At 41.2% G+C, this 24,729-nt stretch overlaps 1 protein-coding gene across 1 annotated transcript in view; it reads right to left on the bottom strand.

The window, feature by feature from the left end:
• ADGRE5 (adhesion G protein-coupled receptor E5) overlaps positions 1–24,729 on the bottom strand; it is a gene marked incomplete at its 5' end in the record, with an annotated part of 185,784 nt that overhangs the window by 141,077 nt on the left and 19,978 nt on the right. Inside the window, one exon of the mRNA XM_077471585.1 lies at positions 23,885–23,914. Within this exon, the coding sequence (XP_077327711.1) occupies positions 23,885–23,914 (30 nt within the window). The remainder of the gene's footprint in view (positions 1–23,884; positions 23,915–24,729) is intronic.

Raw genomic sequence — 24,729 nt, 5'->3', positions numbered from 1 at the left:
ATAAGAGCAGCGTGGATCGGAGGGGAGAATGGGACATCCAACTTCACAGACTGACATATACAGCTCTGACATGGAGAGTGAGTGGATTGTTTGTTTTTAAGCATTTATTTTATTAAAAACTTCCGCACCAGCAGCTGTCTGTCGCCTGCTCTCTCCCATATGTTTTGATTGCTCTGTAATTGCTCCCCCCGCCCGCCGCTCCGATACCCCTGCTGTCCAGGTCCCCCTGTATGCTGGGGCTCGTAAAAGGAGGCCCCATGGTACCCCTGTCAGCTGGAAATGGTGTCCGGGTGTGAGGCAGAGGGAAACCCGGGCACAGCCTCCTAAACCCGTACTGTCCGGGTCAAAACCGGACAGGTGGCAACCCTACTCCATGCAGAGGGCATTTTGTGTTTGGGGGTGTAGGGGCATAGGTCCACTTTAAAGAACTTCTAAACCAAAGAACAAAAAATGTAATATATTGCAACTTACTACTATTTATATGTGGTGGCTGCAATAATTTCAGTTTAAGAACATTTTACATTTTCAGCAAGTACAGAAAATATCTGTTGATCTTACCAGATTTGCAGTGCACTTGTCACAACCTGCGAGCTGAACTGAAAGCACAAACCCTTTGTAACCTACAATTCACTCCACCTTCCCCATCCTGTAATGGAGATGAGGATAGGAAGTCGTGTTTGTAGTTCCCGCCATAGATATAGTGAAGTAAGTGTAGCCACCCAGGGACAGGAAGTATGTTATGCACAAGATTAGCTAAAAAAAAAAAAGGCAAAAACCCTAATAAAAGAATACTCAGGCAGCCACCTCATTAAGCCGCAATGCTGTATGTTACTTTTTCTTTTTTGGGATTAGTAATACTTTGAGCCCTAGCTCATATTGGTGCGATTTTACATGTCAAATCGCATGCAAAATCAGCGGCAGCTGCCGGTAATGGCACAGATTTCCAAAAGTCGCTTTTGTACTACTTTTGGCGATTTCGGGGTGTGATTTCCATTGACACCTGGTGCAGAAACTCACACAGATGTCTCTGAAATTGCCCCCCCCCAAGACGGGACTGACATGTGGGAATAAAATTGTGCGCGTTCAGCTGAACTCACACAATTTCATTCCTGCACTCAGTGTGAACCTGGGGTAAGACAGGGTTATACCTATCTGTATACATATTGCAATTCTATGTTCAGGGCCGGTTCACACTAGGAATCACACTGGAATGTGCTGTGCATTCCTGTGTGATTCACAAATTGTAATAATCACATTTGCAGTGTGGTGCAATTCAAGCCCGTTTAAGCAGCCCCAGTACCATTTTTTAGAGCCAGTGACTAGCTCTCTTGTAAAAGCAATCATAGTGGCTAACTACTTGCTGGACTGCTTTTACAAACACTCACCCCTCCCTTTTGCAGCTTGTTCAGGCTCTCTTATCCCATTTGGGGAGATTTCCTTTGGGGAGATTTCTCTTCACTTCCTGTCCCATAGCCAGAACTGGAAGGGAGTCCCTGCAAATTAGGGGAATCCCTTGAGGGCTCCCAGGTCACCAGAACCCATGAGAAGATTTCCCCTCTATTTTACTTTTCTGGGGACAACCCAAAATGTGGGATTTTCTTTTACTTTCAGTTTCAATGATAATGGTAAACAGGACAAAAAGAGAGGGTGAATCTCCTTAACAGGGGCACAGACAGCAATAAAAACTGATAGGTGTCCCAATCCCTCTCTACACTATCCGAAAAGAGAAAAGAACGTTTTGCCACTAGTTGCACTTAAAACTATTAGCCAGAGACTGCATGCTCACTAATAACAGAATTGTATTGGAACAAAGTACAGGAAGAAAAGAAAGTAACAGTGATATTAACTTTTTAAAATTTCATTCAAGGAAGTGCAGACATTGCACAGAGGCGCAGTGACATCACAATCTCAACCTCATCTAGTCAGAGAACGCTTTGCATTTATTGTGCAATTGTCCCGGGAACTTGATGTTCGCCGGCGTCCCACCGACTGCAGTGAGGAGAGGCAGAATGGGGAGATGCCTTTGTAAACAAGGCATTTTCATGTTCTGCCTAGTGACATGACAGAGATCTACTGCTCCCTGTCATCGGGAGCAGTGATCTCTGTCATGTCAGTGGAAGCCTATCCCCTCCCCACAGTTAGAACACCTTCCTGGGACACACCTAACCCCTTGATCACCTCCTAGTGTTTAATCTCTTCCCTGCCAGTGTCATTTACACAGTAATCAGTGCATATTTATAGCACTGATCGCTGTATAAATGACAATGGTCCCAAAATAGTGTCAAAAGTGTCTGATCTGTCCGCCATAATGTCACAGTCATGATAAAAATCGCAGATCGCCGCCATTGCTAATAAAAATAAAAAAAAATGCCATAAATATATCCCCTATTTTGTAGACGTTATAACTTTTGCGCAAACCAATCAGTATACGCTTATTGCGATTTTTTTACCAAAAATATGTAGTATACATATCGGCCGAAACTGAGAAAGAAGTTAGATTTTTTATATATATTTTTGGGGGAAGTAAAAAATATTGCTTTTTTTTTCAAAATTGTCACTCTTTTTTTGTTTATAGCACAAAAAATAAAAACCGCAGAGGAGATCAAAAGACACCCAAAGAATGCTCTATTTGTGGGAAAAAAGGATGTCAATTTTGTTTGGGTACAACGTTGCATGACTGCACAACTGTCAGCTAAAGCGACGCAGTGCTGAATTGCTCTGGTCAGGAAGGGGGTAAAATCTTCTGGGACTGAAGTGGTTAAAGCTGAATTCTGGGAGAAAATTATTTTTGAATATTTGCTAAGATCCCTTTCACACCACACCACCCATAGCATGGGCGGTAAAACACCGCTATTTTTAGCGGCGTTTTACTGCTGGATTTGCGGCGCTTTTACCCCCGCTAGTGGCCGGGAAAGGGTTAAAACCGCCGGCAATACGCTGCAATAGCGGCCGAGAAAGGGTTAAAACCGCCGGCAATACGCCGCAATAGCGACGTTTTGCCGGCAGCATTACAGCGCTGCCCCATTGATTTCAATGGGGAGCAGCGGTGGGGGAGCGGTAAACACACCGCTCTTTCACCGCTCCAAAGAAGCTGCTGGCAGGACTTTTCCCTGACGTCCTGCCAGCGCACCGCTGTAGTGTGAAAGCCCTCGGGGCTTGAGATTTTGACGTCGGAATGTCCGATCGTGTGTACATGGCATTAGTGCCCAACTCCCAGTGCAGGAACTAATATCCCTGGCTCTCATTCTGTGCATACAGTGAAGGCTACGTGGGTCGCTTGCACTCTACCTCCTCCATTCATAAAACGTCTTGGATATTCTTCACTGATTACAAGGTGTTCTGTGATGAGGAGGGAAAATTGTTACATTCATCCACCCCTGCTCTCTCCTCCAACAACAGAATTAACAGAACATCCAAAGAAGGAAAAATTGACTTGATAGTGCCAGGATTTAGGGATAAATGTACTGTAGAAACTCTACAGCCCTCGGTAGTCTCCTTGTTCTATTTACTCCAATAGAGAGGCCACCCACCACTGGGGCGCATAAATAGATGGGCTCAGCAGAATTCCCAGCAGGCTCCACCAGGAAGATCTCAGAGCTGCAATAACAGGTAAGTACAGTATATCAATTGGGGTGAGGGTGTTGGGGAAGGATCGTTTAATGGATAATTTTATTGAAAATGACTGAGGTCATCCCTTTCTTTATGTCATTCTATTCCTTGTCAGCAGTATCCTCGCCATTGCTGCCCTTCCTCTCCCAATCTGAATGTTTCTGAACAGAGGATTCAAGAGGCTGTTATCAAAATAATATCAGATATGTATATTAGCTCCATTTAAAAATACATTGTATAGTTTTATTTATGTATTTTTTTATGAACATTATTCACATTGAATTTTTCTTTTAATATCTGTCTGGAGTTCAGCTTTAACTATTTGAATGCCATAAAATGTTCTGACATTAAAACTTGAATTTTAAATTTCTGGCTGCTCTCCCAGACTTTAAATAGCCTTTTCCTATGAAATCCCTCCATTCTCTAGAGGGAAGCATCATACAATATGTGCACTAATGATCCCCAGAAAAACAGGAAAGGAGATGCCATGCTATAGTGTTATGATATCCGGCTCTACCTTTGTTTTTCCTATACATGGTAGAAGACAAATGAACATCTAGATGAATAAATATTAAGCAGACATTCTCTATAATAGTGTTATCAGAAATAACCTTTACAGCTATAAGAAAGGACATCTACTGTAAAATTGAGGACATACATACTGTAGATAAGTGTAGGATATGTTTGCTGGCCACATATACACAATATTCAATCTTATTTTTTTATGTTTACCTACAGTGGATATAAAAAGTCTACAGACCCCTGGTAAAATGTCAGGTTTCTGTGATGTAAAAAAATGAGACAAAGATAAATCATTTCATAAATTTTTCAACCTTTAATGTGACCTATAAACTCTACAACTCAGTTGAAAAACAAACTGAAATCTTTTAGGGGGGTGGAGGGTGGGGAGTAAAAATAAAAAACTAAAATAATGTGGTTGCATAAGTGTGCACACCCTCTTATAACTGGGGGTGTAGCTGTGTTCAGAATTAAGCAATCACATTCAAACTCATGTTAAATAGGACTCAGTACACATCTGCCATCATATAAAGTGCCTCTGATTAACCCCAAATAAAGTTCAGCTGTTCTAGTAGGTCTTTCCTGACATTTTTTTTGTCGCATCCTACAGAAAAAGCCATGGTCCGCAGAGAGCTTCCAAAGCATCAGAGGGGTCTGTTAAAAGGTATCCGTCAAGGGAAGGGTACAAAAGAATTTCCAAGGCATTAGATATACCATGGAACACAGTGAAGACAGTCATCATCTATTGGAGAAAATATGGCACAACAGTGACATTACCAAGATCTGGACGTCTCTCCAAAATTGATGAAAAGACGAGAAGAAAACTGATCAGGGAGGCTGCCAAGAGGCCTACAACAACATTAAAGAAGCTGCAGGAATATCTGGCAAGTACTGGCTGTGTGGTACATGTGACAACAATCTCCGGTAATCTTCATATGTCTGGGCTATGGGGTAGAGTGGCAATCCAGAAGCCTTTTCTTACTATGAAAAACATCCAAGCCCGGCTGAATTTTACAAAAACACATCTGAAGTCTCCCAAAAGCACGTGGGAATATGTGTTCTGGTCCGATGAAATCAAGGTTCAACTTTTTGGACATAATTCCAAAAGATATGTTTGCCACAAAAACAACACTGCACATCACCAAAAGAACACCATACCCACAGAGAAGCATGGTGGTGGCATCATGCGTTGGGGCTGTTTTTATTCAACTGGAACAGGGGCCTTAGTCAAGGTAGAGGGAATTATGAAAGTTTCAAATACCATCATCTTTCAGCATGACAACGACCCAAAGCATACACCCAAATCAACAAAGGAATGGCTTCACCAGAAGATTAAAGTTTTGGAATGGCCAAACCAGAGCCCAGACCTGAATCTGATTGAAAATCTGTGGGGTGATCTGAAGAGGGCTGTGCACAGAAGATGCCTTCACAATGTGACAGATTTGGAGTGTTTTTGCAAAGAAGAGTGAGCAAATATTGCCAAGTCAAGATGTACCATGCTGAAAGATTCATACCCAAAAAGACTGAGTGCTGTAATAAAATCAAAAGGTGCTTCAACAAAGTATTAGTTTATGGGTGTGCACACTTATGCAACCATATTATTTTATTTTTTTATTTTTACTTCCCCCTCTAAAATATTTCAGTTTGTTTTTTAACTGAGTTGTAAAGTTTATAGGTCACATAAAGGTGCAAAAAGTTCTGAAATGATTTATCTTTGTCTCATTTTTTTCTATCACAGAAACCTGACATTTTAACAGGGGTGTGTAGACTTTTTATATCCACCGTAAATGCTAGATTTATATAAGTCTCAGTGTTGATCAGTATGGACCCATCTCTGTATTATAAATACCCAAATATGTTTATTTGCTTCAAAAGTGTTTTCCCATTATATGGAAACATTGTGTTTTCTTGACTTTTCAGCATCAGTCCAAAGCCCTCCAACAGAACAACATTTGTTCCTTGCACACCTTTGTACTTCACCAAATGATTTTTATGGATTAAAGTACTGTAACTTGTTTACATCACCCATTTTTGGCAACATAGGAAGTACATTTTTGGTCTTGATTTCAAGTTGACTGACTTTCAAGTTTTCAAACTGTATCCAGAAAAAAAAAAGATTTTTTCCACATTTTCCCATCCTAAGGTGAACCTGAGCACAATTTTAAACTTTTCTGCTATTGAGAATGTTCAGAGTGTGGGATTTTTATTTTTGCAGTTCATCCCTGCTTGGCACTTCTCTGTAACCAATCATGGCACTTGATTAGATACATGCTTAGTCTAAAGTTTTTTTTTTTTTACAGGTTTCACAGAGCATTGGGTGGAACTGTTAAAAAAAGAGGCGTTACCCACTCTGAATCACTTGAGTTATTGAACTATGTAAACAAGACGCATTTTACCACAAAGTGTCAAGTGCCTTGAGGCAAAGACTGCCCAAGGATACTCATGACCAGTAGATACAAATGGTCCAGAGGCACTAATGGGTCTTGTGTTGAAGATTTATTGGTAGACTTCTTTTTTTTTTACAACACATTGCTTGTTCTCAACAAATAGATCTGCTTATATTGCTTCAACAACATGACCGTGAGTGCCTCTTCCACTGGACCATATATTTATATGAACATATATATAAATATATATTTATATTTAACCCCGGCCATAATAAAGAATTATGTATAAACCCACTATATATTTCCTGTTTGATTATTATTATTTATTTTATATTTTTAGATTTCAATATTTTTATACATTTTTCACAAATAGAAGTTATATAAACATAATATAACTCCAGATCTCCCCAAACATAATATGCAAAAGTTTTCAAGTAGTAATGCAAACATTTACGAACAGTATATCCATAAAATAAGTGACCATATATATCTCAGAAAAAGAAAGCTTTCAAAATACAAAGTTAGTGACAAGATTATACCCATAGTGCAGCTGAAGAGCAACCTGATGCTAGTTGTGGTGTAATACTCGTCAAGCAGGATGGTTAACAAAGTTTTCGTTTGATACAGTACATAATGTAATGGTCAACAACCTTGTGCAGTGAACCATTACAAAAGGTAGTAAGCCAAAGGGTAATCAGTTCTAAACCTGAGCACATTGTAAAAAAAGGAAAAAGACAGAAAGAAAGAAGAAGAAAACGTTGGAAGGAAGAAGAGCAAGAGCGTTGAGGTATCTCTGACCCCCCCCCACCGAGATATTGTATCCAAGGCTGCCAAGTTTTATCATACTTAGTTTGATTAGTATGGAGGGTGCAAGTTAACTTATCATTGATCATGATTCATTGAATTTTTGTACAAGTCAAGCTTGACTATCGATTGGTTCCAAAACAGGGCAATGGCTATTCTGGCTTCTAGTATGATATAGGAAGGTAATCTTTTTCCTCCTTTCAGGGATATCATCGTCTAATTTTCGAAAGAGGGCACTCGCATGCTTCCTAAAGATATTCTGGCCTGTGACCAAATGAATTAGGGTGAACATTTTAATCCAAAACCGTGCCATTTTGGGGCAGATTATTATTTTCAAAACTGATGTTTTATATCTACTGTATTTTTAACACAACATAGAACATGCTAACTAGAGAGGGTTTCCACATGATAGTGATATTCACACACAGGTTTCACTGCCACTGCTTATCTTTCTAATGGAAGCAACATTTCATAGAAGGCAAGTAGTTGAATGGAAAAAAAACATTTTAGCAACATTTATAAATAAGTGAAAAATAAATTGAAAATAATTTAGCAGAACCGAACTTATAGGTGGAATAAAGAGGAGCGATATTGTTTGCACACACACCTCTAACTCCCTGTCTAACAATCCTATAGAGCAGGCATATGCAATTAGCGGACCACCAGCTGTTGTAAAACTACAAGTACCATCATACCTCTACCTCTGGGTGTCATGCTTGTGGCTGTCAGGGTCTTGCTATGCTTCATGGGACTTGTAGTTCTGCAATAGCTGGAGGTCCACTAATTGCATATCCCTGCTATAGAGGATAAATGTCTGGCGTTATCATAGCTCCCAACTGTCCCTGATTTCGAGGGACTGTCCCTGATTTGGAGCAATGTCCCTCTTTCCTCCTCATCTGTCCCTCATTTTGGTCTGATCCATATAGTTGTATGTAAGATGCACTTTTTAGCTTCCAAAAAGTGTTTCCCAGTGCTAAACCTTTCATCCAATTTCTAAATTGCTGTATTTGTACATTTTAAAAGCCAATATAAAGTAATAGTAGTGGTAAAAAAAAGTCCTTATCGATTTAATTAACCTTTTTTTTGGTTAATTTTGCTTTAAGGGGGCGTGACAGTGGCTACATACGTTTGTTAGTAGATGTCCCTCATTCCCATCTCAAAATGTTGGGAGGTATGCATTATGGTGCCATATTTTTGGCAGCATACATATAGGTGTGGAAATTTTTGTGGACATATTTGTGAACACTGTCCATAGCACTTACTTATAAATGATTGTAATGGGTATACACTCAATTTTATTTTAATGATATTCTAAAATCATAAGCTCAGATCTTTTTTAAGCAGAAAGATCTCAGGCATCAGGAAACTCGTGGTGCAAACTCATCAATCTATGGACTTGATCTAGATCTTAACATTTCCTTTCCATACATGCTAGTCAGAGATAAGCTGCAGCCTTGAAGCCAAACCAAAACTAGAGATGACACCGAGCAGTAGCTCCAGTCACTTATCTAATCATCAAAATGTTCATCTTTAAATTTAGTCAGGGTTATATGACAGCCCATCCTTCCTTCCATTAGAAATATTTGAAAACGCTTCGATACAATATGAAAAGCATCATAAAGTTTGTGTTAAAAACATGAATTTCTGATGGACAAGCAGTGCCACTGGAGGCAAATGCTACCATTAAATGGAATATATAATTCTTTTAGTGAACTTTAGGTAAATTTTAAGGCAGTACCCCCCCCACATGCATTGCACAGGTTTATTTCTCATTTTGTCTAGGGGTAAGAAATAAGCAGCAATGCTAACTTTATTCATTGCTCCAGCAGGCATCCAGCAGGCATCCACCCCACTGTATAACCAGTCAAACATAGCCATTTCTCTTTGCCGTTAGACTAGTGGCATGCACTATATTTATGGTGGAGAATTGTTGTCACCCTAGGCTAGTCATTCCTAATTTGGACTACAGAAAATGTCGTCATCTGCTCATTTCTATAACATAGGTGGGAAGGTGTTCTATAGTCCAGAGAGGTAACCTCAGTGAAGGCTCTGTGATGTTAGCTCAGTAGAGTAAAGTCAGAAATGCACTAGATTTCTGATAGCAGCAACAGTATGTTTTGCACTAAGAGAACAGTTCTTACAAAACAAAGAAAGAAGAATTAAGGAATGCAATTTTTACATAGTTACATTGGTCCAGCTTGGACCAACATAAGTGCCATACATGTGGGATCCCCGTAAAATCTGGAAATCACTATAATAGGCACCACAACTACAGTGATCTCCACTAGCTTCCGGGTCCCGTGCTGAGCGGCTGCCGAGAAGCATTGTGAACATAGAAGGTCCCTCACTTGACATGGGCACCATTCAGGGAACCCTTTGCATTCTCTCAATGAATGCAAAGTGTTCTCTGATTGGACAAGATGAAAAAGGTGAAGCGGTGACGTCACACTCTTCACCTCGTACAATTAGAGAACACTGCATTTATTGAGAAAATGGAAAGTGTTGTCTGAATGGTGCCTGTGTGAAGCGAGGGACCTCGTGTGTTCAGTAAGCACCAGTGCAACCGCTCGGCATCGGGCCTGGAAGCTAGCAGCAATTACTGGAGTAGCAGTGACTATTAACCCCCCTGGCGGTATGCCCAAGTCTGGCTTGGGGTGAAAATGTTGTACCATTAGCGGTAACCCTGAGCCAGACTCGGGATCGCATGGCTGGATCCAGGATGAGCTTACTTATCCTATCCCCTGGATCCAGCGATGTCCCCCCGCAGTACGAGCGAGCCGTCCTCCGCTCGATGTATCACATCGCCGGCTCCATTCCCTGCGAGCGTTGCGACGCACGGGGATGGAGAAAGGCGCCAAATTCAAAAAGTAAAACACACAGTATACATACAGTATAATGTAATATTACAGATTACATTACTGTATGTAATAATTTCACATCCCCTTTGTCCCTAGTGGTCTGCCCAGTGCTCTGCATGTAGTTTTATATTATAAAAACTGTTCTTTCTGCCTGGAAACTGGAGCTTGTCCATAGCAACCAAAACTGTCCCTTTACATCAAAAGTGGTTTTAGACCAGCTAGAAAACAGCGATAATAAATTAGAATCACTCGCAGAATTGAGCGATAGCGATTTGTGGGGAGATCCGTCATCAAATACTGAAAAGTAATGACAGTGACAATTCTGCAACTGAGCAAATTTCAGTGTTTTTGATTTGATTACATTATTGAATATTTTTTTTTATTATTGTTATATTATTATTTGGTATAATTATTTATAGTTATTTATTATATTATAATTTATGATTTCATTTTTCAAACTTAATCATACCCGGGATGTCTGCTAGACTCTGGTTTGGACAGATTTAAGTGAGTTATTCCTAAGAATTACAGGCCTACAATATAAAACGCCAAATTTTCATGAAAAATAATTGTACCGCTTTCAGCACCTAAAATCTGAAATAATCGTACCGCCAGGGAGGTTAAAGTGATTTCCAGCTTCCAGAAGAATCCCACAGGTATGCCACATACATACTTACATTGGTTCAAGCTAGGCCAATGTAACTATGTAAAAATTGCTATACCTGGAATTCAGCTTCAAACTTAATCAGCTTAATGTACTAAATACCATCTTATCAATATGTTACTGTAATATCATATCAATCTGTATTAATGTGTTAAAAGCCATGTTTCTAAGTAAATAAATAAAAAGTACTTCTGCACTACTAATAATGAATAACTGTGTGATTAAATAATTAAGGTTCCTGCTAGACACCAACTGTTATTAGCAGGGAAAGTGAAAAAACATATATAAAAAGATGAAGCGCTACCTTGTATAACACATATATATTGATTACCTATCAATATGAACAATAAGTGCACAACAATGACCCCTAGTGGGAGTGGTAAATATGACACATAACTTTACAAAAAAAAGTACACAACAGTGGATCCTAATAGGAGTAATAAATATAATGCTTAAATCTTCAAATAAACAAAACACAGTCCATGTGATAACTGCAGTTTCCTTATGACCTGGTGCAATCCGCACAGGGCCCTCTTTAAGGCAGGGCAAAAGGGGCAGCTGGCCTGGGCCCTGCATTATTGGGGGGCCCAAAGCAGCTGCCTCATACTTGCCAACTATCCTGGTTTAAATTCCCTTGTCCCTTGAAGTTTTAGTCCTGTGCTGTGTCCTGATATCTCAGTGCAAAATGCTGCTACTAAGGCTGCCCAGCTCTGCCCTATTGTTGTGTATGGATGACTCACCTGCAGACCCTGTGTTTACATGTAAATAACCAGCATGTATATGTAAATAGCAGCTTCCTGCAGCATTGATATGTAAATTAAGGTGGCATTCTTCTGCATATCAGGCTCCCCTGAGGTCATATCCACCATCACCTATACTGAATGCTGCCCACTGGGGAGGGGCATGCTTGAAAGTCCTGCCTGCAACTGTGGTCATTAAGCGCAAATTGGTGGTGTGGGGGGGGGGGTAGTGTGGGGTGTGTAGAGGTAGGTAGAGAAGGAATTACAGCTTAGGGTGCACATGTGAGCAAGGAGGGGATTTATGGAGGTAAGGAAGGTGGGTGCAAAGATGAGCAGAGGAGGCAGGTAGAGTTAAAGGGGGGAGGGTTGGAGTGGAGAGGATGGGGGAGGTCTGGGGATGCAGAGGCACTGCTATGTATCTGCTAAAGGGCAGCACATTTTTGTGGTGTCAGGAAAGCGATTTTGCAAGTGTTCCTAACACACACATGTGAATGCAGGCTAAATCTTCTCATTACATTGAGGCTTGGTATAGAATCCTTTCATTCACACTCTTGGCCAGTGTGAATGCTCCCCTTACATTAGTGGTCAGTGTAAATCCCTCCTTACATTGGTGGTTACTGTGAATGCTTCTATTACATTAGTGGTCAGTGTAAATCCCTCCTTACATTGGTGGTTACTGTGAATGCTTCTATTACATTAGTGGTCAGTGTACACCCCTATTACATTTGTGGCCAGTGTTGAAGCTCCTCTTTATATTGGTAGTCAGTAAAAAAAAAAAAAAAGGATCTAGGATCCCTTGGAGTTTTCTGTCTATTGATGGGTCCATTCACCACCCCAGTCCATTGTGTGCAGGCAGTGAGGAGATGATGTGCTGTAACCTCTAGCAACCAATCAGTGGGCAGTATTACTGTAAAGTAATCTCTAGCAACCAATCAACAAACAGAAATCATGTGTTGTAACCTCTAGCAACTAATCAGTGAGCCATATGTGTGCTGTAACCTCTAGCAACCAGTCAATAAGCAGTAATGATATACTGTAACCTCTGGCAACCAATCGCAATTGCTCCCTGATCTGATACAGTAAACTGATTTTGAGTCCAGTAGCTATTTATTGTATGTCTCAGAGCAGGTGGAGAGCAAAATTACATGGCGGGGGGGCCCCCCAAGAAAATGTTTGCCCAGGGTCCAATCAATATTAAAGACGGCCCTGAATCCGCAAGGTATCCAACCGTGAATAGATGGCAAAATAAGTGACATAACACCAAGTAGTGGACCCACCAACAATCACACTATGCGCTCACCTCCAAGAGTGGCCCCCAATTAGGCTTTGTAGCACCTTCCCTTCTTGGGGTCACAATCCGAGATATCTTTTTAAGCTCCCATAAATGGGTTCCTGCAAGTGTGGTCTCCCATAGGTGATGGCAACATATGGGTAAAGAGGAAACTAGCACAGTGTAGTACTGTAAACGTAGTTTAATGAAAAAACATATAACTTAGAGGCGACACCAACTCTCAGGGAATGTTTGAAAGTAAATACAACCACATACTACAACTATTGAAGATTTTCATGCCTCTGATACTCTAAAGGTAATTTGTATCCCATGACTATTGTGCAACACATAAGATGTAATATTGTGTGACTCTCTATTTTGTATTTTGCAATTGTCACTGTTTTTGACTGTTGAATACTTAATAAAACCCAATTGAAAAGAAAAAAACATATAACTGTTCCTACTCACATTTAAAAATGCACTATCCCTGGTGCATACATGTGATGAACTTAGGCCTATACAGATCAGTCCCTGGGGTCACAGAATCATTCGCAAGTCCCCGGCCCTGCTGCCCTCCTGGGTGATCGTAACATCACAAGCCCCGCCCCTCAGGGTTGGGTACCGTGCGGATTGCACCAGGTCATAAGAAGATTGCACTTATCATATGGACTGTTTATTTGAAGATTTAGGCGTTATATTTATTACTCCTATTAGGAGCCACCGTTGTACTAAAGGCAAATCCACTTTGCACTACAAGTGACCTTGGAAGTAAAGTCACTGTAGATACAAGGGGGATATGCAAGTAAAATAAAAAACAGCATTTTAGCTTGCACATGATTGGATGATAAAATCAGCAGAGCTTCCACTCATTTCATATTTATCACTCCCACTAGGGGTCACTGTTGTGCACTTATTGTTCATATTGCTAGTTAAAGCGGGAGTCCACCGGGACTCCGCATTTTTTTTTTTTTTAAAGCCAGCAGCTACAAATACTGCAGCTGCTGACTTTTAAAATAGTGACACTTACCTGTCCAGCCTGCCCGCGATGTCGGCACCCGAAGCCGATCGCTAGGTCGTCTGTCGGATCCTGCCGCCGCCATCTTGGGTATGGGAATCAGGAAATGGAGCCTTTCGGCTTCATTTCCCGGTTCCCTACTGCGCATGCGCGAATTGCGCTGCGCAATAAGGACGCTCCCCGCTGCCTCTGGGAGCTGTGTGTTTCCCAGCAGGCAGCGGGGCACTTGCGGAAAGGGGCGTAAGTTACGCCCCTTTCCGCAGAGAGCTGTCCCGGAAGTGGGTGCAGTTACCTGGATTATCCAGGTAACTGCACCCCCCTCCCCCCTGAAAGGTGCCAATTGTGGCACCGGAGGGGGGGAGGGTTCCGATGAGCGGAAGGTCCTCTTTAGGGTGGACCTCCGCTTTAATCAATATACATGTGAGATACAAAGTAGCGCTTCCTCTTTTTATATATATTTTTTCATGTTTATAAGTATAACTTGTAATTGTGTATGCCCGCCACATTTGTTTGGTACACTGGTACATAGTCATGCTTTGATTTCTCTTCTGAAGTGCAAAACAGCTGTTGTCAATATGAATTGATCCATTGGGAACAATGTACAAACGGTGTTGCTAATCATATCAACAGTTGTTTTCATTCTTGTTTTATTTGTTGTTTGCTTTTGCCGAAATTTGAAAATGTCGAAAATTCTGAAATTCGAAATTCTGAAATTCTGAAATTTCGGAAATTGAAAAATTTGGAAATTCAGAAGTTTATGAAATTCAGAAATTCAAAATTCGGAAATTTCCGAAATTCAGAAATTTGTCAAAATGCTTTAAAAAACGAATTCGGAACTAAACAAATTGCACATGTCTAATTCCATTTGATAATGACTGTTTCTTGTTTACATTGGTAAAGGGGTGTGGAAGTGGACTTCCAAAAAAAGAGGAAGTTGTCTGGCTATGCAAATAAAATGCAAATAAAATTAGATCTTTTTTAATGTGATTGGTAAAAAAGGATAATACAGCAATATCAAGGAGGAAGCTAAAGTCTCCATAAATATCACTGTATATGGATAATATATTGGTCCAGAATATCCAGATGTGGTGGGGGAAGGGGCAATCTCGCCATGTAACCCATTCTCTCTCATCAGCATCTCCAGCATATTTTACATGTCCCTGGGAAGATCTGGTGTTGTGGGATTGGCTCTCTGTAATCTCTGTAAAAGAATTTCGATTTTTTTCCCATATATGTAACAGGATATTGAGTCCGTATGCATGAAAATAGAAGCTTTTTGCCACTCCTCATCAGAAATCAGAATGTATTCAACCGAGATTTCGGTAACACTCTCTGGTATAGAGTATAAGTGGCTCACCCTCCCTTGCCTGTACCATCTCATATACTGTATATACATTTAATACAATACAAATACGTAACAGCAAAGATGTAGGAATGTAAACATAGCAATGATAGCTCAAAATAGGTATTCATTAAAAATACACTATGGGGTTGATTTACTAAAGACAAATAGACTATGCACTTTGCAAAGTGCAGTTGCTCCAGAGCTTAGTAAATGAGGTAAAGTTTCACTTTGTAAAGAGTACCCAATCACATGTAAGGAAAAAAAAACAACAAAAAAACAGCATTTTGCTTGCACATGATTGGATGATGGAAGTCAATACTAAGTTCTGGAGCAACTGCACTTGCAAAGTGCACAGTCTTTTTGCCTTTAGTAAATCAACCCCTGTGATTTTTATTAAAAAATATAACTGTCACTGGACTAAACACAAAGGCCTGAAAGGAGAGCCATGGATGCTGGCCTCAAAACCACAGGGAGTCTTATCATATTTTTTTTCTACATTTTTGCTGGCTGATTTACCCACCAGTTTGCAACAATTGGCAGACAATATCAAACTAAACAATGGATGAAAATTCTGAAAAAATTAGAATTTTGAAAATATTGAGCTTTTATGTACTTTATTTCACTCTGCTGAATTTGTATCTGTACTATAAATTGCTTATGGTAAATTAACATTTTTAGACTATACAGTGGAACCTTGGATTACAAGCATAATCTGTTCAAGGAGAATGCTTGTAATCCAAAGCACTCGCATATCAAAGCGAGTTTCTCCATAGAAGTCAATGGAAACAAAGATAATTCGTTCCGCATTGACTTCTATTGCATGCAATACCGCATGTGGCCAAAGGTGGGGGTAGGGGGCGCCGGGGAGCCTCGCTAAATACTCAGGGACAGCTTGGCTGAACTCGGAAACCCTTGGAAAGGCTGAGAAACATTTGGGAACTGAGTATTTCTGAGGGTTTTCAAGTGATTCTGAGCATTTCCAAATGGCTCCGAACCGTTCCGAGCATCACTGGCGCCCCCCGCACCTCTGGCCAAATGTGGTACTGCACAACCCATTGGCTTGAATTCTGCTTGTTTTGCAAGACAACACTCACAAACCGAGTCAGGATTAAAAAAAAAAAAGTTACTCGTTAACCAAGGTTCCACTGTACTTTGGAAGCACAAAGTAGCATACTGACAGTGACACGTACCTACAGCATGTTGTACGTATTTAAAGGTATAGATAAGACAAAGTCTCTGCAATATAGCATACCAAGAATACATTTTCTACATAGACAATTTATGAAATGACTAAAGACCAATGTTACATTTGATGTCACATTTCATAGACTTTTGACTAAATACCATTTTAGTTTTAGTCGTATTTTAGTCATCTGAATTGTTTTAGTTGTATTTTAGTTGACTAAAATATCTAGTACATTTTAGTCGACTAATATCGAATTGGTTTAATTAAAGTAGAACTATAAGCAAATTATTATTTTTTTTTCATTTTGGATAGAGTAAGGGCCGGTTCACACTGCGGGCGATGCGAGGCGACACGACTCGCCTCGCCCCTATCTTACAAGTCGCCCCCGTTCTGTACAATGGAACCGTTCTGAGAGGAGCGTCTCGAGTCGCTCCGACTCAGAAAAAAGGTTCCTGTACTACTTTCGGGCGACCTCGGGGCGACTTGCATTGACTTCTATACAGAAGTCATCTGCAAGTTGCCGCTGAGGTCGCGGCAGGTCGCGGCGAGGCAAGTCGGTGTCGCCTCGCATCGCCTGCAGTGTGAACCGGCTCTAAGGGAGGGTCAAAACCCCTGTCAGATTTTTTTTCACGATCTGTGTTCATGGCGGAGATTTCCCTTCACTGCCTGTCCCATAGCCAAACAAGAAGTGAGAGGAAATCCCTGCAAATTAAGGGAATTCCTCAAGGACCCTCGGGTCACCAGTCCCCATCGGAAGATTTCCTCTCAAATATTTTTCTGGGAACAACTCAAAATTTGGGATTTTTTTTTTTACTTTCACTCTCAATGATAATGACAAACAGGACAAATATAGGGGGTGAATCTCCCTAACCGGGGGCATAGACAGCAATAAAACCTGACAGGAGTTTTAATCTTTCTGTACTCTAAAACTGAAAAAAAAGTTTTGCCTTTAACCACTTAACAACCGCCCTATAGCCGAATGACGGCTACAGGGCGGTTTCTTAACTCTGGGAGGCCGTCATATGACGTCCTCCCAGAATTCCACTCTCGCGTGCCCCCTGGGGCGCGCACTCGAGAGCATCCGTGACCGCCGGGTCCATAGGACCCGGCGCATCACGGATCATGGCCGCTCATAGCGGGCGTTTACCACGTGATCGCTCCGTCAAATGACGGAGTGATCACTTGTAAACAAACCGGCGTCATGTTATGACGCCGGTTCCTCCCTCCCCCTCTCTGTACCAATCGGAACAGCGGAGGGGGAAGAGATCGGTGTCAGCAGCGATGTGGACTGCATCTGCAGTGCCCACATCGCTGCTCACCGAAAATTAACCCAATTCCCTGCCAATACTCTGCAATACCCTGCCATTACTCTGCAATACCCTGCAATACTCTGCAATACCCTGCATTACTCTGCAATACTCTGCATTACTCTGCATTACTCTGCATTACTCTGCAATACTCTGCAATACTCTGCATTACTCTGCATTACTCTGCAATACCCTGCATTACCCTGCAATACCCTGCATTACTCTGCAATACCCTGCAACACTCTGCAATACCCTGCAACGCTCTGCAATGCTCTGCAACACTCTGCAATGCTCTGCAACACCCGCCAATACCCTGCAACACTCTGCAATTCTCTGCAACACCCGCCAATACCCTGCAACACTCTGCAATGCTCTGTAACACCCACCAATACCCTGCAACACTCTGCATTGCTCTGCAACACCCGCCAATACCCTGCAACACTCTGCAATGCTCTGCAACACCCGCCAATATCCTGCAATGCTCTGCAACGCAATACTCTGCAACGCCATACTCTGAGATACCCAGCCATAGTCTGAGATACCCAGCCATAGTCTGTGATACCCTGCAATACCCAGCCATAGACACTCCCCCCCCCCCCCCCGCCGCCCTCCGGTGCTTCTACCGACTCGCCAATACGATCAAATCCAGAATCTTTTTTTTTTTTCAGGCTTCCCAGCTTAGAGGTGAGATGTGGGGTCTTATTGACCCCATATCTCACTGTAAAGAGGACCTGTCATGCCATATTCCTATTACAAGGGATGTTTACATTCCTTGTAATAGGAATAAAAGTGATCAAAACATTTATTTTTGGGGAAAAAAATGTCAAACTAAAATAAATAAAGTAAAATGAACAATAAAAAAAAAAAATTTTTTTTAAAGCGCCCCTGTCCCCATGTGCTCGCATGCAGAAGCGACCGCATACGTAAGGCCCGCCCACATATGAAAACGGTGTTCAAACCACACATGTGAGGTATCGCTGCGAACGTTAGAGCGAGAACAATAATTCTAGCCCTAGACCTCCTCTGTAACTTAAAACATATAACCAGTAAAAAAAAATTAAATCGTCGCCTATGGGGATTTTTAAGTAGCGACGTTTGGCGCCATTCCACGAGCGTGTGCAATTTCGAAGAGTGACATGTTAGGTATCTATTTACTCAGCGTAACTTCATCTTTCACATCATGCAAAAATTGGGCTAACTTTACTGTGTTTTTTTATTTTTTTAAGCACAAAACTGTTATTTTTCCAAAAAAAAGCATTCGAAAAATTGCTGCGCAAATACCGTGCGAGATAAAAAGTTGCAATGACCACCATTGTATTCTCCAGGGTGTTTGCTAAAAAAACATATATAATGTTTTGGGATTCTATGTAATTTTATAGCAAATAAATGATGATTTTTACATGTAGGAGAGAAATGTCAGAATTGTCCTGGGTGCTCCAGAACGCCTGATGGCGCTCCCTGCATGTTGGGCCTCTGTATGTGGCCACACTGTGTAAAAGTCTCACACATGTGGTATCGCCGTACTCGGGAGTAATAGCAGAATGTGTTTTGGAGTGTAATTTGTGGTATGCATATGCTGTGTGTGAGAAATAAACTGATAATATGACAATTTTGTGAAAAAAAAAGTAAAAAAAATCTTGATTTTGCAAAGAATTGTGGGAAAAAATGACAACTTCAAAAAACTCATCATGTCTCTTACTAAATACCTTGGAATGTCTTCTTTCCAAAAAGGGGTCATTTGGGGGGTATTTGTACTTTTCTGGCATGTTAGGGTCTAAGAATTGAAATAGGCCGTCAGTACTTCAGGTGTGATCAATTTTCAGATATTGGCGCCATAGCTTGTGGACTCTATAACTTTCACAAAGACCAAATAATATCCACCAATTTGTACTTATTTTTACCAAAGATATGTAGTGGTATACATTTTGGCCAAAATTTATGAAGAAAAAATTACTAATCTGCTAAATCTTATAACAGAAACAAAGAAAAATTTATTTTTTTACAGAATTTTCTGTATTTTTTCTTTTATAGCACAAAAAATAAAAAACCGAGCGGTGATTAAATACCACCAAAAGAAAGCTCCATTTGTGTGAAAAAAAGGACAAAAATTTCATATAGGTCCAGTGTTGCATGACTGAGTAATTGTCATTCAAAATGTGAGAGCACCGAAAGCTGAAAATTGGTCTGGTTATTAAGGGTGTTTAAGTGCCCAGTGGTCAAGTGGTTAAATTGTAATGCATAATTTAAGCATATAATTTTCCAAACTCATGATATACTCCTGGAGGAAAAATCTAATAACAATATTATTTATGATATTGGTTTGAACATTCACTACAGACACAGATTTAGCCGTTGTAATATATAACCAGTGTTCAATTTGATGGCAAACTTCAATTTAGTTTTAGTCATAGTATTTTGATTAAAATGCCATTTTGGTGTTTAGTTGTATTTTAGTCATCTGAATTGTTTTAATGGTAGTCGACTAAAATAATGTTCATTTATTTAAAAGGCACAGCATCCTGCGTGCATCAGGTCTAATCACATAAGAGCCATGGTTTAAAATAAAGCGGAAAAAAAATATTTTCTTGTGTCAACCACTTCACATTAGAGATCTGAAAGTGTTGGGATACACAGTTATCACTCCATATACATTGATGGTAGAATTTAAACCTTAAAGAGGAAGTAAAGGCAAACTAAAAAAAATAAATAGACCCTGCAAGGCAAAGGCATGCATACTAGCTCATTATGAATAACTTACCTGAGATGGAAGCCCATGAAGTAACCCTCATTGTCCTCCTCTGGCCACCATTTATCCCGCAGTGACTTCCGGGTATCGCGGCTCCGGCTCTGTAACCTTCCGGAGCCGCGATGACGTCACTCCCGCACATGCGTGCGGGAGCCGCCAGTAACGGCATGATCGCTGTTAGCAGCGGCATGCTCAGTGCGCATGCGTGCCGCTGTCTACGGTGCCTGACTTTTGCAAATATCTCCTAAACCGTGTAGGTTTAGGAGATATTTCTTGCACCGACAGGTAAGCCTTAATCTAGGTTTAGCTGTAGGTAAAAGTGCTCTGTAAGGGTTTACAGTTAATATTTTTAGACTGCATTTGAATAAAAAGTTTACCTGGGCTACTGGTACTTTGTGTGAGGAAAACAAAATAGTTTAGATGGTTTGTTGCGACTTGGGATTACAGGGTAAATATGGATGTTATTTTTCTATTATTTAGCTCAGTTACACACAACACAGGCATACCCCACTATTAAGTACACAATGGGGTTTATTTACTAAAGCTGGAAAGTGCAAAATCAGGCTCACTTCTGCATAGAAACCAATGAGCTTCCAGGTTTTATTACCAAAGCTTAATTGAACAAGCAGAGGTTAGAAGCTCATTGGTTTCTATGCAGAAGTGAGCCTGCTTTGGCACTTTCTAGCTTTAGTAAATAAACCCCATTGTGTACTTAAAAGTGGGGTATGCCTGTAGTCCTAGCCTAGGACAACATGTCCATTGTGTTCTTAAAAGTGGGGAATGCCTCTATACAAATGAGTAACATTTTAAACTATATTTTTGGGGAGAAAGGTTTATTAATGGCAGGAAATGTTTTTATCATCTATTTCTGTAAGAAAACAAAAGATACAATAAATGTGTTGTGTTCACTCACTACTGGTTACGTACAGTAAATAAAAACATGTCTTATCCCGTATGCCGTACATAGGCAGGGATAGATCAGAGCAGGACTTAACAATCTTCACATTAAAGATCTAAAAGTGTTGGAAGGTATAAGGTAGAGTTATCACTCAATGCACATTGATGGTAGAATTTGAACCTTAGTTGTTCTAGAACACTTATGGTGTATCTATTACCTTTGCATTTTTCATTATGTTATGTATAAATATCTTTTTTTTCATTTCAAAGTATTTATTCAATTTTCAAAAGTATACATACATACAAGAAGTATATACATGAACTCAAGAGAAACATCAAAGACTGATCTGCCTTCAGTAAGCTAGAAACTCTTTGATAATAAAACAAACCCTGGTCCTCTGGGGGCCCCAGACCATCTTAGAAGAGAGAAAAAACAAAACAGAAAAATAAGATGGTGTATGGCTACAGGATTCCCGAGCATCAAAGAAGCGAGGAGGACCAGAGGCCCCAGGGAACCAGCCCAGCACCCCTTACGGGAACTTGCTGTGTCAGGCTAGCTCTTACCAGGTCCCCCAAATCCCCCCGCCCCCACAATGAATCCAGAGAAACCCCAGGGTGCTGTGAGCTTGTGTAACTGAGGTGAGCTCTTCCGAGGATATCTTTGTACTGACGTCTTGGGGTTGATTTACTAAAACTGGAGAGTGCAAAATCTGGTGCAGCAGGGCATGGTAGCCAATCAGCTTCTAACTTCAGCTTGTTCAATTAAAGTGATATTAAAGTCTTAGTTTTTTTTCTTGTTTAAAAATAACAATGTCATATTTGTCTGCTCTGTGCAGTAGTTTTGCGAAGATCAGGCCAGATCCTCCTCTTCTCAGGTCCCTCATCAGTGCTTCCGACTCGTCCTTCCTCCTGAGTGCCCCCACAGCAAGCAGCTTGCTATGAGGGCACCTGAGCTGGGCCACTGCTCTGTGTGTCCAATCAGACACGGAGCCGTGGCTTGGCCCTGCCCCCTCTCTCCCCTCATTGGCTAACTAAATTTGATTGACAGCAGTGGGAACCAATGGTGCCAGCTGTGTGCCTCAGCCAATCAGGAGGGAGAGTCCCGGACAGCTAAGTCTTTAAAGCAGAGTTCCACTGAAATACTGCAGCTGCTGACTTTTAATAATTGGACACTTACCTGTCCCAGGGTCCAGCTATGTGGGGGAACAAAGCCCCGCACATCACCCCCTCCTCTCTGCAGCACCGGCATTGTCACTGTGGATGCCCGGCTGTGGCTTCACAGCTGGGCATGCATGAGCCACACGGCACGTTGTAACTGGCCAGGCAATCATCTGGGACCTGTGACGTGTCCCAGATGATTGCCAAGAGGGAGGGGGTATAGGTGAACTTCCTTCCTGGGCCGTGGTGCCCCGGGAGGAAGCAGGAGCTGGAACCGTCCAAAAAAAGGATTCCCTCCCCCCCCGCCAAAAAAAAATGACTTGCCAAATGTGCCATGTCAGGGGGTCACCTTCCCTTAAAGCGGAAGTTCCATTTTTGGGTGGAACTTCGCTTTAATGCAACATCCCTGGATAGAGATGGGGCTCAGGTAAGTATTAGGGGGGCTGCTGCACACAGATTTTTTTTATCCTAATGACTAGAACTCATTAAGTTAAACAACCATCTGCCTTTACACCAACTTTAAGCTTTCACAATATAAAATGGAAGCTGATTGGTTTCTATGGAAGGCTGCATCAGATTTTGCACTCTCTAGTTTTAGTAAATCAACCCCCAAGTGTCAATTTAGTGTAGCTACAACTATTCCTAAATGGTATATTCCAGTTTACCTGTATGTTGAAACTAGTTGGTTTAGTCCTTAGATAGGTCCTTCCCTTCTTCCTCATGGTCCCTCAGTTATTTACCATACCTCATAGAGGCACAAGGTGAAGAAGATTACTATCTGTTTGCACTTTGATTTGACCAGTGAACTGTTCACTGTGAACATCCCATATACTGCATTTTAACAAGTAAAACTGAAGGTGGCCATAGATAGTTTAAATCTCGGCCTGCTCAGCAGGGACAGGCCCAAGATTCAAACCATGTGTGGGCAGGCTGATTGCACCCAAGTTGATCGATTGATCAACTTGGGTACAACAAGCCTCTCAGATTTTTTATGTGATTATTGCCAGCGGCTATAGCTGCATCACTGTATGTTCTCTTGACCAAAATGGCTCCTTTTGCCCCTCCCACCGGTAAAACAAAATAGCTCCACGGGAGGGATCCCCTCATTAGCACTGACTGTGTTGATGAGGGCAATCAACCGATTTCCTTTCCTGCAACCCATGGATTGCAGGAAAAAATCAATCCTTCTATAGCCAGCTTAAGTTGGATTTAACTGCCGTATCTTATTGGTGAGTTAAGCTGTCCGTGGAGGGTGCTTATTCAGCAGGTGACCAGGCTGGCCAGATGGACCAAGGTCTGAAAGGAGGTACAGTATATCAGTGCTTGACACATTAGTGATGACATTTTTTAGATTGTATTTGGGAAAAAAATAAGTTTACCTTGGCTACTGGTACTTTCTGTGTTTTTTTCTGTAAGAAAACAAAATAGTTATGAGATAGATATGTAACAAAGTTATTTAATTATTTTATTATTTCAGTTAGTTATATGGCGCCATCAATTTACACAGTGCTTTACATATACATTGTACATTCACATCAGTCCCTACCCTCAAGGAGCTTACAATCTAAGGTTCCTAAATCACATTCATACATACTAGGGACAATTTTAGACAGGATCCAATTAACCTACCAGCATGTCTTTGGAGTGTGGGAGGAAACTGAAACAGGCACAGGGAGAACATGCAAATTCCAGGCAGGTAGTGTTGTGGTGTGGTCACTCTCTAATGCCATTTGGTGCTCAACATTGCAGAGGGAGAGGAAGTCAGGAGGAACATACTCCTCTATGGTTTCCTGGGTCACTGGGGAAGCGATTTGGATGGATGCTGCTGCCCCATGTGACTCTGGTGGCCATCTTGGGTCAGCCAGAATCTATTCAAGACCCTGGCTCCCAGGCTTGGTGTGCTTTTTGTGAGGGGGTCACATAGGGATAGGTCTCCGGTTTGATAGGAAAAGGGAATAGTGGCAGGGAAAGGTTCCAGGCAAGTAGTGACAGGCTAGGGACACACCATCAATTCCTGTATTTTCCTCCCATTGGGACACAGACCAGCCAGGCCACATTCTGCCCTCTGAGGCAGATGCTGTTGGCACATCTAAGACCTGCTCCATTTCACATTGCTGTTGAAACACCATGCTGCACTCACCCACAAAGTTACTAAAACAAATTCAAACAAAAAGTCTTTACAATAGAAGAACTATCATACTCACCTCTTGAATGGCCCATGTAT

The sequence above is a fragment of the Lithobates pipiens genome, unplaced genomic scaffold (genome assembly GCF_037356315.1).
Source record: "Lithobates pipiens isolate NorthernLeopardFrog02 unplaced genomic scaffold, aLitPip1_a1.2 Scaffold_8, whole genome shotgun sequence".
In the NCBI taxonomy this organism is placed as follows: Eukaryota; Metazoa; Chordata; class Amphibia; order Anura; family Ranidae; genus Lithobates; species Lithobates pipiens.
The sequence above is the reverse complement of the archived record's forward strand: the minus strand, read 5'-3'. Positions and strand labels throughout refer to the sequence as shown.